Source organism: Telopea speciosissima, chromosome 8 (genome assembly GCF_018873765.1).
Source record: "Telopea speciosissima isolate NSW1024214 ecotype Mountain lineage chromosome 8, Tspe_v1, whole genome shotgun sequence".
Lineage (NCBI taxonomy): Eukaryota > Viridiplantae > Streptophyta > Magnoliopsida > Proteales > Proteaceae > Telopea > Telopea speciosissima.
The window spans coordinates 20067222-20079943 of NC_057923.1; the positions used below are offsets into that span (position 1 = coordinate 20067222).

General features: G+C 39.6%; 1 protein-coding gene across 1 annotated transcript; it reads right to left on the minus strand.

Annotated features, from left to right (window-relative positions):
* Window positions 1-4: 4 nt before the first annotated feature.
* Window positions 5-1430, minus strand: LOC122670616 (tetraspanin-19-like). Its single transcript, XM_043867557.1, has 5 exons — window positions 1191-1430; window positions 746-845; window positions 580-660; window positions 376-480; window positions 5-242 (listed from the first exon to the last, which is right to left on the minus strand). The coding sequence occupies exons 1-5, from the start codon at window positions 1352-1354 to the stop codon at window positions 75-77; spliced, it is 618 nt and encodes a 205-aa protein (XP_043723492.1). The 5' UTR covers window positions 1355-1430; the 3' UTR covers window positions 5-74.
* Between the last annotated feature and the right edge of the window lie 11292 nt (window positions 1431-12722).

Genomic DNA, 12722 nt, shown 5'->3' on the forward strand with positions numbered 1-12722 from the left:
ATTATTTAAGTGAGGCTTTTCTTTGTACCAAAGTAGATAGTTAGTGGAAGACTTAGTCTTGGCCTCCCTCATTTCTAAGCTTCAAAATTCCTTCCAAGTGAACTCCCTCCATTAAGTTGAACCGGAGAGTCAGGTATCACCAGAAAGGATTGATTAAATTCAGGTGTGCCGAAACTGCGACAATGACTCCTTGGTTCTGCTCCAGTGGCCCATAGAATGAATGCAACTATGACAGCATTGATCTGAAATTGAGAAACATCTGTATTGATTAATTGTGAGTTAGGCAAAATGATGGCAACTATTAACAGAATTGATCTGAAATTTATGATTATAAGAAACTGAAATCGAAAATCTTTACCATCTACAAGTTTTTACCTGTGCAGCTAAGATCATGATCAAGAGCAAACGAGACACACTTAAGTTGATTCTCAGGAAGTTGCCAAATTTCTCATCTTGCAAATCAATGTATTTGGAGATTTTCTATCACAAGAAGGGGACAGACAAATTCATAAATTGGCGTAAATCGCAAACTAAACTCTACTAGTAGTACGATTCTTAATCGGGCTTAAGAAGTCATACATCTTTCCAATCCATCTTGTAGAAAATAGAAATAAATGCCAGAGTTTGAAGGCAAAGAATGGAGCAAACAGATGCTAAATACTTAAACACAGGTTAAGGACAACTTGATTGAACAGTGAATAAGAAGCTAAATGTAGAAAATGATAGAGAAGCTTATAAAGGATACAGTGAAGAGAGTATAAGAACTGATACAGTTAGCAACCATGTGGCCAGAGAGCATGCTCAAACACACAACAATTCCTTCACCCAAACATGTGTAGATGAACCTGTAAAGTAACAGTTTTATAAGATCAATTATAAAACTTACAATAACCAGAGAAGAAACAGAGATTTCTTAAAACCCATTAATCAAATTTGGGCAGATTAAGAAAGTAGTTAAGTAATGGATAGGATGTCCTGTAACTTCAATTTTTTGTTACTGTTCCAACAAGATAGGACTTATGAAGGACATATTTGGATATATATGAAATCAATTTCGTCAAATGGAACAGATCATCACCTTAAAATATCTCAAATAAGGAAAGGAAAAGAAAAGAGAAGACAACCCAGAAAGCAGAAAAGCAAGAAAAGAAGAAAGATAAAACAGAGAGAGAGAGAGAGAAACAGGGTACCATGGTGTAGGAATAGTGGTTTCAGAACTAATTTCTCTAACTCCTTCCTTCCATCTCTTTAACAACCAAAGAGAGTAAACAATGATGGCAACCCCAAATAAGATGACAGCCAGGTTGACCATCTTCATTGAGCGATGTAAGCAACACCTGCTACATTTCACCATTGTTGCCGATCTGATTTAGTCCTTTTTGCTCACCGTTCACGCGCTAGTAACAGCAAGAGTCACTACCTAATCCCTAGGGATTCCATGTTCACTTTCCCATGTTAATTTGTTAGAGTTCCTGTTTTTTATTTTGTAGTGATTGAAAGCGATCATAAACCGAACTAATGAAGAAGGGTATTTCTCACTTTCTAACTTCGAGGGATGTATTTGCTTCTTAGCGTTGACAGAGAGAGACACAGAGAAGACCTTTGAAAGTTAGATTTGAAGCTCACAACAACCGGTAGGAGAATGGTAAACACAAGAACTGACCAACCAAAGACTGGGCTTTTGTCTTTAATTTGTAGAATTTTTTTGGCCACCAAAAAGAGAGTAGAATAAGCAAGTGAATTGGATTTTGAGTAAATTACTCCCCCCCTCCCCTCGATTATGCTCAAATGACAAACCCCTCCTTTGGGTAATATGGTCTCTTTCTAACACTTAACTTTCAAAGGGTAATATGGTCTTTCTCTAACACTTAACAGCCATTTTTAACAGAATGGGTACGGTTGATAGAATCTTGTCAATGCAGGGGAGGGGAGAGTCATTACGCAATACCCAAGGGAGGGGTTTGTCATTCGAGCATAATCAAGGGGAGGGGGGAGTAATTTACTCTTGGAATTTTAATGCGGAGGAAGTTTTTTGGCTTCAAAAATCTAGGCATCTCTACATCAGAGATGGCAACAGAAATACTAAGTTTTTTAAGCCAAAAAGCCTCCTCCGCATAAAAAAATCAAATTCTTAGAAAACGAAGAATTGAATTCATCTGGGATACGGAGCGACACAAGGTTGAGGATTCCAAAATGATGGTCCATGTTTTTGCTTCTCATTTGAAGGGGGTTTTCATCAATTCTAACCCTTTGGATGCTGACTTTGTTGAATGCTTATTCCCCCCATGTCCTTTCTCATGAGGATGTTTCCTTTCTTTGCTCCCCCCTCCCCCTATCTTTAGATGAAATAAAAAGGTAGTTTTCTCTTTTGGACCTTTGAAAGCTCCTAGGGCTGACGGTTACCAAGCTTGCTTCTTTCAAAAGCTTGGGATTTGATCTACCCTGATTTACTGGCCTTAGTCTCTAATTTTTTTGAGGATGGCTCCATTCCTCAGGGGATCAAGGAACCTCAGGGGATCAAGGAAGATTAGTAATTAACTTAAAGGACATGTCAGTAGTTTTGGCAGATATCTTCAAAAAATAGTCTAGGACTTCAAGGGGCCAAGGGGAAAGGGATGGAGTTGGAAGAAGTCTTGGTAGCATTTCATTAGAGCACCAAACTACTTTCAGCTTCAAACCTCTCAAGGTAGCAAAATCTAGAGTGTTGAGGATTCCAGTCAGCTCAGGTTCCAAAAAATGGTAGTTTTTACTTCGACCAGCAATCAGAAACATAAGTTTTCCATCAACCAAAAAACCAAAGACCCAACCAGGCTTACCTAAAACTTTGCAATCAAACCCTGAGCATAACAAAACAGGAAAATCAAATATGGGTAAAACAAAACTAGACAAGGAAGCATGGTTAGTAAAATCTGACAAATCCAAATGAGAAGGAGAAAAGACACTAGATTTAGAAGAGAGGGATGGGGTAATCTTTAAATCCAATAACCACTGGTTTATTCGACAAAGAATCTGACTAGGGTTGGGTCACACAGAATTAAACAGAAAATTATTTCAAGCCTACCAAATAACATAACAAGTAATAATAAAAACAGGAAAAAACCAAATTAAAGAGGGCTTGTCAAGCTGTCTGTCCAGCAAAGCAGAGATGCAAAAATGTCTGAGAGAAGGAAATGAAATGAATTCAGTCCTCAGACCCAAAGGACTAGCTACCTAGATGTGCTTAACCCAGTCACAAGAGAGGAAGATATGCCAGAGGGTCTCATTACAAGTGCCACAGAGAGCACAAGTGGGATCGACCTGAGTCCATTTCGAAATAAAATCATTAACCGGAATCCCTGCATGTAATACAAGCCAGAAGAAAAGTTTAAATTTAGGAAGAATTTTGGGTTTCCAAAAAAATTTCCACCAACCGATAGAAGAAAAGTCACTTAACGAAATGGTAGAAATAAAGGAGGCCGCAAATTTTGTTTTAAAGCGACCATCCCTAGCTAGCATGCACCACCAAGAGTTAGGGGACTCAGAACAGGGAATATTAATGATCCGATATAAAAGAGATGGGGAAGCATCTCTGAGGAGGTCCACATTCCAAGATTGGTTGGCAATAAAAAGATTAACTTTCTCAGGGTAAACTCCTTGAGAAGAACTAGGTTTAATGGTGAAACCCGGAACAGAAGGGATCCACAGGTCAGTCCATAAATAAGTATCCCTGCCATTACCAATTCTACGAAAGCAAAAAGACTGGAGGGGTTGAATAATCTTAGGGATACTGTTCCAACACTAGGAGCCTTTTCTAAGCCTAGTAACCGGGTCAAAAAGCGAGGTCTAGGGATAGTACTTGGCTTTCAAAACCCTAGCCTAAATTGAATTATTCTCAGAGATCAACCGCCACCCTAACTTGAGAAGCAGGGCCAAGTTCTGGGTACGGGCAGGCAAAAACCAAGGCCCCCAAGGTGGGTGGGAGCACTCATGGCTTTTCAAGAGATCAAAGAGTGTTTTTTATGCAAATTAGTTCCACTAGACCAAAAATTATAGCTAACAGAATCAATTTGCTTACAGATAGATTTAGGAAAATAAAAGCAACTGATAAAATAAGTAGGTAAAGAATGTAAAATAGATTTAATAAGAACACCGCGCCCTGCAAAAGAAAGATGATTAGATTTGCACATGGATAGTCTAGAAGAAATTCTATGCACCAGAGGAATAAGTTGTTTAGCTTTGGATCTCTTAGGAAAGAGTTTAGTTTCTAAGTAAGAGGAGTCAAGCTGCATCTCACGAATACCCAAAATCCTGCTCAACTGAATTTTCTCAATCTTGGAGATAGTCCTACTAAAATGCACTCCACTCTTATTGAAATTAATTTCCTGTCCTGAAAGATCAGAAAAAAGATCCAAATGGCCTTCATAGTAAGTAGATCATTAGAAGTGGCTCTGCAAAAAATGAAAATGTCATCAGCAAAAAGAAGGTGAGTAATCTCAGGGGCACCTCTAGCAACCTGAATGCCTCTGAAGAGATTTAGCTCTCTATAGGCAGTAATCAGCCGAGAAAGAACCTCCATACCAGTGATGAACAAATAGGAACTCAAAGGGCAACCTTCTCTAATACCTCTGGTCCCCTTAAAGAAACCAAAAGGGGTCCCATCATGCTTAACAGAATAAGTTGTGGAAGAAAAAATGCTCAAAATAAAATCACACCACTGTTGCCCAAATCCAAGAAATTTGAAAATGGCAGAGATGAAGGACCACTCCATGCGGTCATAGGCTTTAGACATATCAATCTTAATAGCAATCCAACCCCCTTTTCCTTTCTTATGGTTAAGGTAGTAGAAAATTTCATGGGAGATAATTATATTATTAGAGATTTGTCGGCCCAGAACAAAAGCACCTTGAAACGGGGAAATAAAAGAGGGGAGAAAAGTTTTCAGTCTGTTAGCCAGCAATTTAGCAATTATCTTATAAAGGACAGAGCACAGACTGATAGGTCTGAATTCACCAATAATTGAACCAGAGTCAGACTTCGGGACTAAGCAGAGAAGAGTGTGATTGATATTGGTAGGGATAGATTGAGTAGAAAAATAGTTACAAACAAAGCATAATAGAGAATCCTTGATATCCTCCCAGAACTTTTAGAAAAAGCAAGCTTGAAAACCATCAATCCCAGGTGATTTAAGAGGCTCAAGAGAGAACACCATTTCCTCAAGGGAGGGGGGAGAGCAGAGGGAAGGAACGGCTGAGTCAAGGACACAAGGGGAGAACAGACACTCCACAAAATCAGCATCAAGAGGAGAGGAGGTGGTGAAAATTCTAGAGAAATGATCCGCAAAAGCCAAGGCAATCTCTTTGGGGTTGGTAACCTTCTCACCATTTTCAAGGCAGAGGAAATCAATTTTTCGATGCCTGGTATTTTGTTTGGCCATAGCATGAAAGAATCTGGTGTTCCTATCCCCCGAATTGATATAGTTTTGTCGCGACTTTTGCAACCAGAAACATTCTTTCGCATCTAAAATCCATTGGAGCTTCTTGGTAGAAAGAAATGACTCATCCTTACAAGGAGGATCAAGATCTTCCAAGTTACCAATGTCACTGACCAGTTGTAGTTTTAGAGTATCAAGTGGCCAAAAGTGTTACGGTTCCAGCATTTCAAAAGGTTGGAGAAAGAGGATAATCTACATGGAAAGGAGTCAGAGGAGTTCATGTTCCAAAAATTAGAAACAAAACTATTGAACTTAGGGTGATGGATCCAAGCAAGTTGGAAGTCGAATTGCTTTTTAAAGGAGGTCCTAGAGGAGGATGTATCCAAGATGATGGGGTGGTGATTCGAACAGAGGGCAGACCCTTTCCTTAGGGAGGTCAAAGGGAAATGATTAAACCAAGTAGGAGAACAAAACCCCCTATCTAAACACTCCTTGATTAGGTGTGGAGGTTTATGACGATTGGACCACGTGAAAGGTGAGCCATGAAGCTTAACTTCCTCAAGAGAGTAGGACTCAATCATGTAAGAGAGGGGAGAAGAGGACGTGGTAGGATGAAAAGGGTTCCCGCCCAACTTATCACTTTGCCCTAGAATTTTATTAAAATCACCGATGACACAGAAGGGCTCCGCAAAAGTACAAACAAACTTTGAGAGCACATTCCAAAAATCACCACGCAAATGGTGTTGTGGGGGAGCATAAATAAAAATACACCAAAAGGCTCCCAAAAAATTGTCCAAAATTTTCACACCAATAAACTATGGATTAGTGGTCAAATCCACCACAGTCACATCATTTTTAGCGAAAAGGCAGATGCCCCCCTTACCCCGAGCCCTAACAGTAGTATTAGAGAAGGTAACAAGTTTACAGAGGGGGGGAAAGCCCAGCAATACAAAGGGTGAGGTGGTTCTGACACTTAGTCTCACAAAGAAACAACAGATCAGGTTTATAGATATTAAAATTTAACCTAATACACCATCATGAAAAGGGGTTATTAACACCCCTGATATTCCACGAGAAAATAATCATCAGGGTAAAGAAACAAAAACAGTAACACCGAAGCATGCAAGAGTATAGAGTGCACAACATAACAAAATAGAGAAACAATTTAAAATTTTCACCTAGGAACAAAAGCACGAGAAAGAAAGCGATAGTTGAGAACACAAGTACTCACAGAGTCATAAATCATTAAAGTGAAAAGAACAAGGCAAAAGTTAAAGAAGTCAGAGTGGAGAAATGGAACCTGTACTGAACTAGGAATTCACGGCTCTTGTGTCACCCCAAGGTCAGAGCTCAGGGGCGTGCCATCCAAAGAAAGAGTGTCAGCGTTGGAGGATGCATGGGACTGGAGATCATTCATCCATTCTTTGACCAGACAGAGAAGAGCATCAGGATCAGACGCGATAGCAAGGGATGACTGGAAGAAATCCTTGATTGAACAAAAGGCCAAAGAGAGGTGGGGGGAACATCCAACGTCACAAGCTTCCTTTTCTTACAGGAAGGAGATCCAGTAGAAGATCCAGGGGGGCAATCATTGCTTCGACCAAAACTGTGTCTGTAAAGAAATCACCAGACTGGGGAAGAGGTTGCAAATCAATAAACAACAAGGAAATAAAAGAGTCCTCGCTGGAAGGGCTCGAGTTCTTGAGCATAGGGCTGGCATCAACAACAGAAGTAAACACGCGGGCCTCGGTAGTGACAGTAGGCTCAAACATGGGGAGGGTACACACAACACCCACTGGCAGCGAAACCTCAGACAAAGAATCCACCACTGAAAGGCAGGGTGGAGCAGCATCAACTACAGAGACACCAGAGAGGGGCAACAACTCATCAACATCCATTGAAACAGACACACCAAGGCTCAAGGGAAGGCCAAACTCATTAGACGAAGTAATATTAGGGTCTAACATCGCCACGTCCATCACAGAGGACAAGTGGGGTGTAGAGGCATTGACAAAGAGGGGTTGGGTGAGAACCCTGTCAAAGCTCTCCCAAGGAGAATGACGACCAGCCGACGGATGGAAAGAACAGAAATCGACAACATGAAAGAAATGTCTACACTGATAGCATATCTTAAACGCCTTATACTTGAAAGAAATTGGAAGCGACTCACCCGAAGCACGTCGAATAGTGGATGACAAACACACTTGTTGTTTAATCCGAAACAAAACCTTAGCATGAATCACCGTGGGTGCATCATCAACAGTATGAAGATGGAGGTCGAGTAGCTTCCCTATGCAGGAGACCGCCTACTTAACCACATCAAAAGAACACACCTCGGAAGGGATGTCCCACAACTGCACCCAAATCAGAAAAAATTTCCTTTCATACGCAAACCGATCGTCATCAAGGGCATACTCCACCAAATTGATGAGAGAGAGTCCACACCACCACGGACGCAGACCCCAGACCTTATCCCTATCATGACCAGAGTTAAATTCCACCATGAAACCTCCACGTTCGTAACAACAGAGATAAACTGCACCTATAGATTCCCAAAGATCCATCAACTTCAAGCACAGTCTTGAGAAGGTCTAGGGTATCCCAACATAAATCCATATAAGATCTTAGAGGCATACAACGGTTTAACAGACTGAGCACCCACTTGCACTGCAGAACCCTATGAAGGTACACGCCAAACAGCAGAAGGAGGGCAACGCCTAGGGGTCGACGACCGTGAAAAGCCAGTGTGCGAGGAGCTCCTTCTAGCATTAGCACAGCCCAGACGGGGATGATGGGAAGACGAGAAAGCTTGCGACATATTAAGAATCTAGACACAGAAAAGAAACACAGAGGAGATAGCACAAAAAAGTAAACATAACAAAAAGGATATTACAAAAGGAAAGAGATTAGAGGGAGAGGGATTGAGGGTAGACGAAAGGGATAACGCAGAGTGAAAAAATAAGGAAATGAAGTAGGGTAAGGAAACACCAAAGGAAAGAGAGAAGTGGAAACATAAAAGGGAAGAAATGGAGAAAAATTCATGACACGTCCCATCCTCGCCCTCCTGAGATTAATTAGAGTCGCATTCCTAGCTCGTGGCCTAAAAAGGAAAAGAACCGAATAGGCGAAAAGGAAGGCAGTTAGGAGAGGCGGGAGGAGGGAAAATCAGAGGTCCAATAGGAAAGCAGTAAAGCGTGCAGGGGAGGGGTGTAAGGGGAAGTGGAAATGACTCTCCATTTGGTTAAGTCAATCAGACAGACAGCCTTTATTCTGGGACCCGGGTAGGTAAATTACTGATAATATTATTGTTGCACAGAAAATTTTTCATTTTTTGAATCATACTAAGGGTAAGATAGGGTATGAGGCCATCAAAATTGATATGTTGAAGGCCTATAATAGAATTGAATGGAATCTACTCACCTCTCTTTTTAAATTCCTTGGATTTGGTGAAAAATGGGGTAACCTGATTTATTCCCTCATCTCTTCTACTTCCTTTTCTATCATGTTGGATGGTATCTCTTTTGAATTGTTTCGGGCTTCAAGAGGCATACGACAGGGATGCCCTCTAAGTCCTTATCTATTTATTGTGGCTATGGAAGTTCTTTCCAGACTTTTCTCTGCTTATCGTGATTTGAACCTTTTCCAGGGTATAAAGATCTCAAGGACAGCACCTGAAATTTCTCATCTCTTAGTATGATATTTTTATCTTTTGCCGTACCACTCAGGATGATCTGCTGATTATTAAAGCATCTCTGGATTTGTTCTCTAAAATCTCCGGACAAGAGATCAATCTTTCCAAAAGTGGAATTCATTTTAGAAGGAATGTCTCTTCTATGGATAGAATTTTTCTCAGTTCTCTTATTGGTATTAAGAAAATGCCAAAGGAGTTGATGTATCTGGGGACTAACCTTTTCCACTGCAGGTCCAAAGTTAAGGAGCTTAATGGAGTTGTATTAAGAGTACAAAGGAAACTTTCTTCGTGGAAATCCAACTTTTTATCTTATGCAGAGCGTAATGTCTTAATTTAATCGATTTTAGCATCTATTCCTACATATTTGATGAATTGCTTCTTGTTTCCTCTTAAAGTTTACCGAAATAATGATTCGATTTGTCTCAATTTCTAGTTGGGTAGTTCTAGGGGTAAAAAGAAGAAAACGTCGCTCATTTCTTGGGATAAAATGTGCATCCCTAAATCTAGAGGGGGACTGGGATTTCGTAAGGCTGAACATCACAATATGATCTTACTGATGAAATTAGGATGGAGGCTAATCATGGAGAATTCCTCTCTTTGGTCTCATGTCCTAAAAGCCAAATTCTTTCCTAAGCTCTCCTTCTTTGATCCCAAAACTCGTGTTAGGAAAAGCTCTTGGACTTGGAATAGTATTTCCCATATTATTTCATCGCTAGAAAAGTTCAGAAAGATAGGAAATGGTAAATCTACTTTATTATGGACTGACAAATGGGTCCCTTCTTATCTAGGTAATCTATCCACCTCATCTCTTAAATCTCTAACTGTTGATACTTGAACTCATATGGTTGATTGTCTTAGATTGGAATCTGGATGGAATTCTGATTTGTTAAATAATTTTTTACCCTTGAACATCTCATCTCGGATTCAAATGATTAATCTTTCAATTTTTGATGATAGTTGGTGGTGTACTAGGGCCACAAATGACATTTTTAGTACTAAACTAGCTGCTAGAGAGCTAAATTCCTATTCTGTTAAATGTAATTTTTTTTGGGTAATTTACACATACCACCCTTGAGGTTTAACGAAGTATGATTTTACCCCCCAGTTTTGGAAAATTCTGCGTACCCCCCTGAGGTTTACAAATGTTAACAAATAAACCCATTCCATCAGTTCATGACTAATAGTGTTAAAATCAAGGGGTAAAGTTAAAAAAATACCCCTTCAAAGAAAAAGAAAAAAAAACCATGCAACTCATCTTCCCCTATGAGTTGTAGGTATCCTTGAGTATTGAATGTGCTAGGGTTTTGGTTCCGAAAATGGCGCTTTTGAATAAACTATCATGGCAGAGAACGAGAATCGCAGAAGCAAAAACGAATTGATTTCGGTGTTGATTCTTCCTCTTTAGCTTCTGATCATCGCATGAAAACTCGACGGAGATATGGTCGGATATGGATGAGATTCTTTAGGATTCCGTTGGGAAAGCTTTGGTTTTGGTTGGAAAATCTGTCGAATCATCCCTGGAGACTTGGTTAGATGTCTCTTGCTTAACGTATTCCGACAAGAAAGCCAAAATAGAGCTCTCTGTTTCCTCTCATTTTGCCGGTAAAACATTTTTCCTTTTTAATTCTCCAATTTCATAATAATTTCTTTTAAGTCTCTGATTCTATGCTATTCGATTGCTCCATCCATGGCTTCTAATGGAACATCTCCAGTGAGCTTCCGGTGTTAAATTATGACTGATATAGATTTCTTAGGTGTGGTTGAGGATTTTGGTTTTAGTTACAAATTGGGTTTCTTCTATTTCTTAGAGATTAGACCTTTCTTCGGGTTGATTCCCTTCATTCCCCCCTCTCCCCCCATTTCTGATGTTGCAGAGAGCGGAAACTGAGAACAACTTGGAGAAAATCAAGTGGCAGCTTACGTCTGCTCTTTAAGAGATCTGAAGCGGTAAGGTTTTGGGATTGTGTATGTAATTTTTGAAACTGAAAATTCTATTTCTGAATGACCAGCTCATAATTATTTTAGAACTTCTGGTCTTTTTTGCTGGTATAAAATTTAAATATTAGTTTGATTGAATGAAGAAAGAATTTAGTCTTAATTAGGTTTCAGTTTTGGACCTAACACTTCGACTTTTAATTCCAATGTGGTTCATTGCTCGACCGAGTGCTCTTCATTAGTGTTGAACAAGATGAATCTGTTTTGGCTTTTCCATAAATATAACTTTTTACAGATACTTATATCTAACCATATCTCCGTCGAGTTTTTCTTGCGATGATCAGAAGCTAAAGAGGAAGAATCAACACCGAAATCAATTCGTTTTTGCTTCTGCGATTGATTCTTGTTCTCTGCCATGATAGTTTATTCAAAAGCGCCATTTCCGGAACCAAAACCCTAGCACATTCAATACTGAAGGAGTATTTTTGTAACTTTACCACTTGATTTTAACACTGTTAGTCATGAACTAACGGATTGGGTTTATTTGTTAACGTTTGTAAACCTTGGGGGGGTACGCAGAATTTTCCAAAATTGGGGGGTAAAATCTTACTTTCGTTAAACCTCAGGGGTGGTATGTGTAAATTACCTTCTTTTTTTTTATCAACTCTTGGTGGAAATTCTTTTGGAAACTTAAGATTCACCCCAAATTTAAAATTTTCTTCTGGCTTGTGCTAAATACAGGATTCCTAATCAAGGCTACTCTTTCAAAATGGCTTCAGATAGACCCTTCCTGTGCTCCATGTGGAAATTGTGTCGAATCCTTCTGGCACTTATTCATATATTGTGATTGGGTTAAACATATTTGGGTGGTTGGACCTTTGGGGCTGAGAACTGAATATCTGGCTTATACAAATCTGAAAGACTTCTGCTTGGCAACCTTTTTCAATCATAATTTAGATAAACATTCCTTAGTATGGTTCTTTAGTGTGTTTATTATTACTTGTTACTTTATTTGGGCAGTCAGAAACAAAGGTTGTTATTGGGTCCGAAAATCCAGATCCAATCTGGATAATAAATCAAATCAAACAGTGGTTAGTAAATTTAAAGTTACCCCCCCCTCCTCCTTCATTTTCGTCCCTTGATGTATTTTCTAGTAATGAGGAGGTTTAATTAGTCCCTTCCTCTTTTGCCTAACCAATTTTCGATTTTCTTGTTTTAATTTGTGTAGGATACTATATACTAGGACTAAGTTTGGCAGGATGGTCCTATATCTTTTTACTAGATGGCAAGTTTACCTTTTTTGTTGCAGGATATATAATATCTACTATCTATATGGAACCAGAACTATTTAGTATCCGAAGAGGCCTGGACCATGGTACTAGTATGGGGTTGAGGATAAAAGAAGTGTAGTTATAAGTACCGTGGTCCTCCGGGCTCCCGGTGAGGGTTTCCTCAGCCTCTTCTTGATGACCGTATCTTATTGATATGGATAATAATGTCAATGTATAATGTTGATAAGTGGGGATTGGGATCATGCATTAAAATATGCTAACATAATGTGAAGTCGCCACCTAGAGTTAGGGCCTAGGACCCATTAAGTGTAACCTTATCCATTGTGAACGGAATCGGGCTATGTGACTCCATATGGTATGACCAGAGGTTCATGTAAGGGGTCAGGTTAAAGTG

Bases quoted from the DNA above. Each gene is read 5' to 3' on its own strand.
- LOC122670616 (XM_043867557.1), bottom strand. From the start codon at position 1,354: ATGGTGAAATGTAGCAGGTGTTGCTTACATCGCTCAATGAAGATGGTC. The intron at 661-745 runs GTATCCTTTATA...CCTGTGTTTAAG, and splicing joins GTTCTTATACTCTCTTCACT to TATTTAGCATCTGTTTGCTC. The intron at 243-375 runs GTAAAAACTTGT...TCTCAATTTCAG, and splicing joins TCATGATCTTAGCTGCACAG to ATCAATGCTGTCATAGTTGC.